Source organism: Sabethes cyaneus, chromosome 3, assembly GCF_943734655.1.
Source record: "Sabethes cyaneus chromosome 3, idSabCyanKW18_F2, whole genome shotgun sequence".
NCBI classification, from domain to species: Eukaryota; Metazoa; Arthropoda; class Insecta; order Diptera; family Culicidae; genus Sabethes; species Sabethes cyaneus.
In genome coordinates this window covers 221,685,060-221,688,409 of record NC_071355.1, presented here as the reverse complement: position 1 = coordinate 221,688,409, position 3,350 = coordinate 221,685,060, and the positions used below count along the sequence as shown (strand labels likewise).

General features: G+C 38.9%; 1 protein-coding gene across 1 annotated transcript; it reads left to right on the top strand.

Moving 5' to 3' along the window:
* Nucleotides 1–529: 529 nt before the first annotated feature.
* On the top strand, nucleotides 530–2,065 carry LOC128740764 (uncharacterized). The gene has a single exon (XM_053836330.1). It carries the CDS (start codon nucleotides 530–532, stop codon nucleotides 2,063–2,065), a length of 1,536 nt encoding a protein of 511 aa, XP_053692305.1.
* Nucleotides 2,066–3,350: the final 1,285 nt, after the last annotated feature.

The window sequence follows — 3,350 nt, the reverse complement described above, 5'->3', positions numbered from 1 at the left end:
ATAGCCCCCAATTAGTTCTAAGCCAGTAAACGTATGTTTGAATCTCGGCAAAACGGTGCTTGCCAGAAAGTCAGTTGGATTCTTTCACTAGCCCCGTAGTTGTCCTGTACTCTAACAGCAAGCAGCAAAGTCTTAGAAAAACGTTAAAGCCCAAGGATTTGCTTTTTGTAGTTTTAAGCATTTTGGTAAAACCTACTCCAAAGTTTACATGCAATAGATTACGATTTTCCTGAGAATATTGCCTAGTTGTAGACTGAGACTTCGAATAAAGCTTTGCAGTCGACGTATGAATCTGGATTTTCTTTGATGAGTGATAGTACAAATTTGGTGAGTCACCTACAAAAGTAATTAATTTATCAAATATAATGTTGGCAATTCTTGGCAAGTTTGCGGTATAAATGGAAAATATCTTGGCCAAGGTATCTATACTCACCTTGATCTTGATTTGTTAAATAGCTATCTCTGTTCGTTTGTATACACTTTTGATCACAGTAGTCCAAATCCGCTATTGACGTGCAAAACGTGCAAAATGTGTGACTCGTCCATAGTTTTCGAAGGCAAGAAACTAAAATTATCCGTTTCAAAATTCGGTGTACTCACGTGTCCCAAAACAAGAGAAACTTTTGAATTTCAAAAATTTACATGGACAACTACAAATAGACTGACGTTTGAGGTTATAACTTTGGATGCTGCAATTGTTAGCCTACGTGTACCGGACAGAAATTTTAAGCCGGATGAAGTTCTTCTCGCAAGCTCCGAAACTTTGAAAGCTTATCTTTACTACGCTGAAGCCAATATGACTTCATCGATTCAGTCTGCACCATTAAAACGAAGCAATGAGTGGTCCCAGAGAATTTGGTCATCCTACGTAATTGGACCTGATCTCATTCTAACCAAAGTTGTGCTCGGCGAGTGTATCAATCTGATGATCCAAGTACGATTCAGTGTGACATTTAACAACGAGATTCGGATCGTATACCATGTCGCAAGTGATCGAGTTCGTTCCCTGGAAACTTCTCATCGGATAATGCTAAATCTAGGCGGTCACTGTTCTGCTCATTTGGGAACGTACGATCACGTGGCGCAGTTAAATGCAGATGGTTTCTACCGTTTAAGTGGAAACAAAGCCATTGACAACGTAAAGAAATGTATGGCATCTGATGTGGCAGATCTTCGGGTGGCTCAGCATGTCGGGATGGCGGTATACAGGTCGGAAAGTAACGGATTCGATGGCGTCTATGAGCTGCCAAAATTGGAAAACTCTCAATTCGACATGAGGCTGATCCAGGCGAGAAATGGACGAGCTATGGAGATCTATTCAAACTTTAAATGGATGCAGTTCTCAACGTTGAATAATCTTCCAGATCCAAATCAAAATATTAAACCGTTCTACGCTTGCCTTGGAATAAGAAATATTGAAGACATTTTCAATATCCAGCAACTGATTAACTCCGTAGTTTATGAGGTGGAAGGCGACGATTTGATTATTACAGAGAATTCGACCATTTTTTCGAAGGATTCTGATACACTCAATGAATCGAAAATGAATATTTTTATTGATGAAGTTCTACTTCAAGATTTGGAAGAAAGAATACAAGCATTGAAAGAAGCAGGCATTTTGAGCATTGCAGATGCTCATGATATAATTATTGATTTACTGTATATGAGTCTCGATCTTGGGAGCGAATCTAGTGTCAGCTCCTACGGATTAGAGGAAGAGGAAATCAGAAAAATAATTCACGATTTAATGTTAAAGGCACTTCCAAGTCCTACCATTTCATTTTCTGAAACACTTGATACTTCAACGATGGAAAAAATATCAAACGTTTCATCTGAGGAAACAGAACCAGAGGAAGTCCTAAACGAGTACCAGAAGCATAGTGGAATACTTCTGCAGTTGAGTAATATCCCATTTTTGAAAAAATGCAAACAACGAAGCATGTTTTCCTCTAGTTTTAACTATCGAGCAACTCCTCAATTAGTTTATAACCGTAACGTTACTATGAAATTCGGTATTTGTAAAAAATCGTTCCCAAATAACAATAAATCGAGCTCTACCACCTAAAAACTTGTGAAAACTTCACATACCTTGTACGACGTTAGTTTGCAGTTTTCATACAAATGAAGTGAGCACTTGAATCTAATTCATCCGGTGTGTATGGCTTTGTGCTATGAAACGATCCAATATTCAACGTATCCTGAGTAAATATTGAATAGCACATATTGAACAGAAATGCGGCCAAGCATCGCCTGTGTGGGATTCGAAAATATAGAGCCTCTGCACGCTTCAGAATATTCGACGGAGGTTGGGCGATTGATGTGTGCGGAATGCAAAACCAATCACCGGGTACAATTCCTAGTCACTGCTATATCGGTACACATACATCATCACCATCATCCAGCGGTAATATCATCTTCTATTGATGCGTGTATCAATACGTGCAGCGTACCGTGGTGCACGCGGCAACCTGGAATCCCAGTTCGGTGTTAATTGTAGTGAATATTAATTTTAATATTTGCCTACAAAAATTTCATTGCTGCAACATGCTTTTAAAACATACTTGCTTTCAAATTTCCATATTAGAATGATTATCCTTTGATTAGAAAATTTAACCGAGCATCGTTATCTGGATTAGACACAGTTGCCGAGAAAACCTTTGAAATAGAATCGCTTTTGTGTACTAACTGTAGGCAATAAAATAAATTGTTCGTTTCGAATCGAACTCCCGGTGGCTGGGTGGTATCGAAATCTATGAATGTATGTATACTCACATATGTGTGTGGTTCCCATGCTGTGCGACAGCGAACGCTTGCGGTGGAGCTTCCATTTTCCGTCCCAGGACATCTAAATGTGATTTGTTGGACGAAGAATGGAATCGATGGAACCAAACTCCTGCTTATATCATTTCACCGTTCGGCACCACTATCGGTACCCGGCCAGCAGCGGAGGTGGCAGGATTTTCGAAATCAGTACAATGCATCGTGCACTGCATGCGCTCGATGTGTATCGGTACCTTTTCTAAACAATGGGAAATGTGATTCTGTGGCGCAATTCGAAATGAAACCAATATTTGTATGCTCGGTGAATCGAAATCATGTGGAAATTTGATTGAAGCGGAAATCCTTTGGTAAACGACGAGCAATAGACTTTGAAATCATGGACCAAATCGTGTTCATATAAGCATTTGTAAAAAGCTTCTTAAAATATCTTATCTTTATATTTTTATTTATATGTAAAATACATTTTACAATGTAAGGATCGTCGATTCACTTGAAATAAGGTCACAGCGAATATAGAGTGTACTATCAGAAATCGTGATGAATTCGGATCAAAGCCATGATAGCATTTA

What these genes read in the sequence shown, in the direction of transcription:
- LOC128740764 (XM_053836330.1), top strand. Translation starts at nt 530, where the DNA reads ATGTGTGACTCGTCCATAGTTTTCGAAGGCAAGAAACTAAAATTATCC.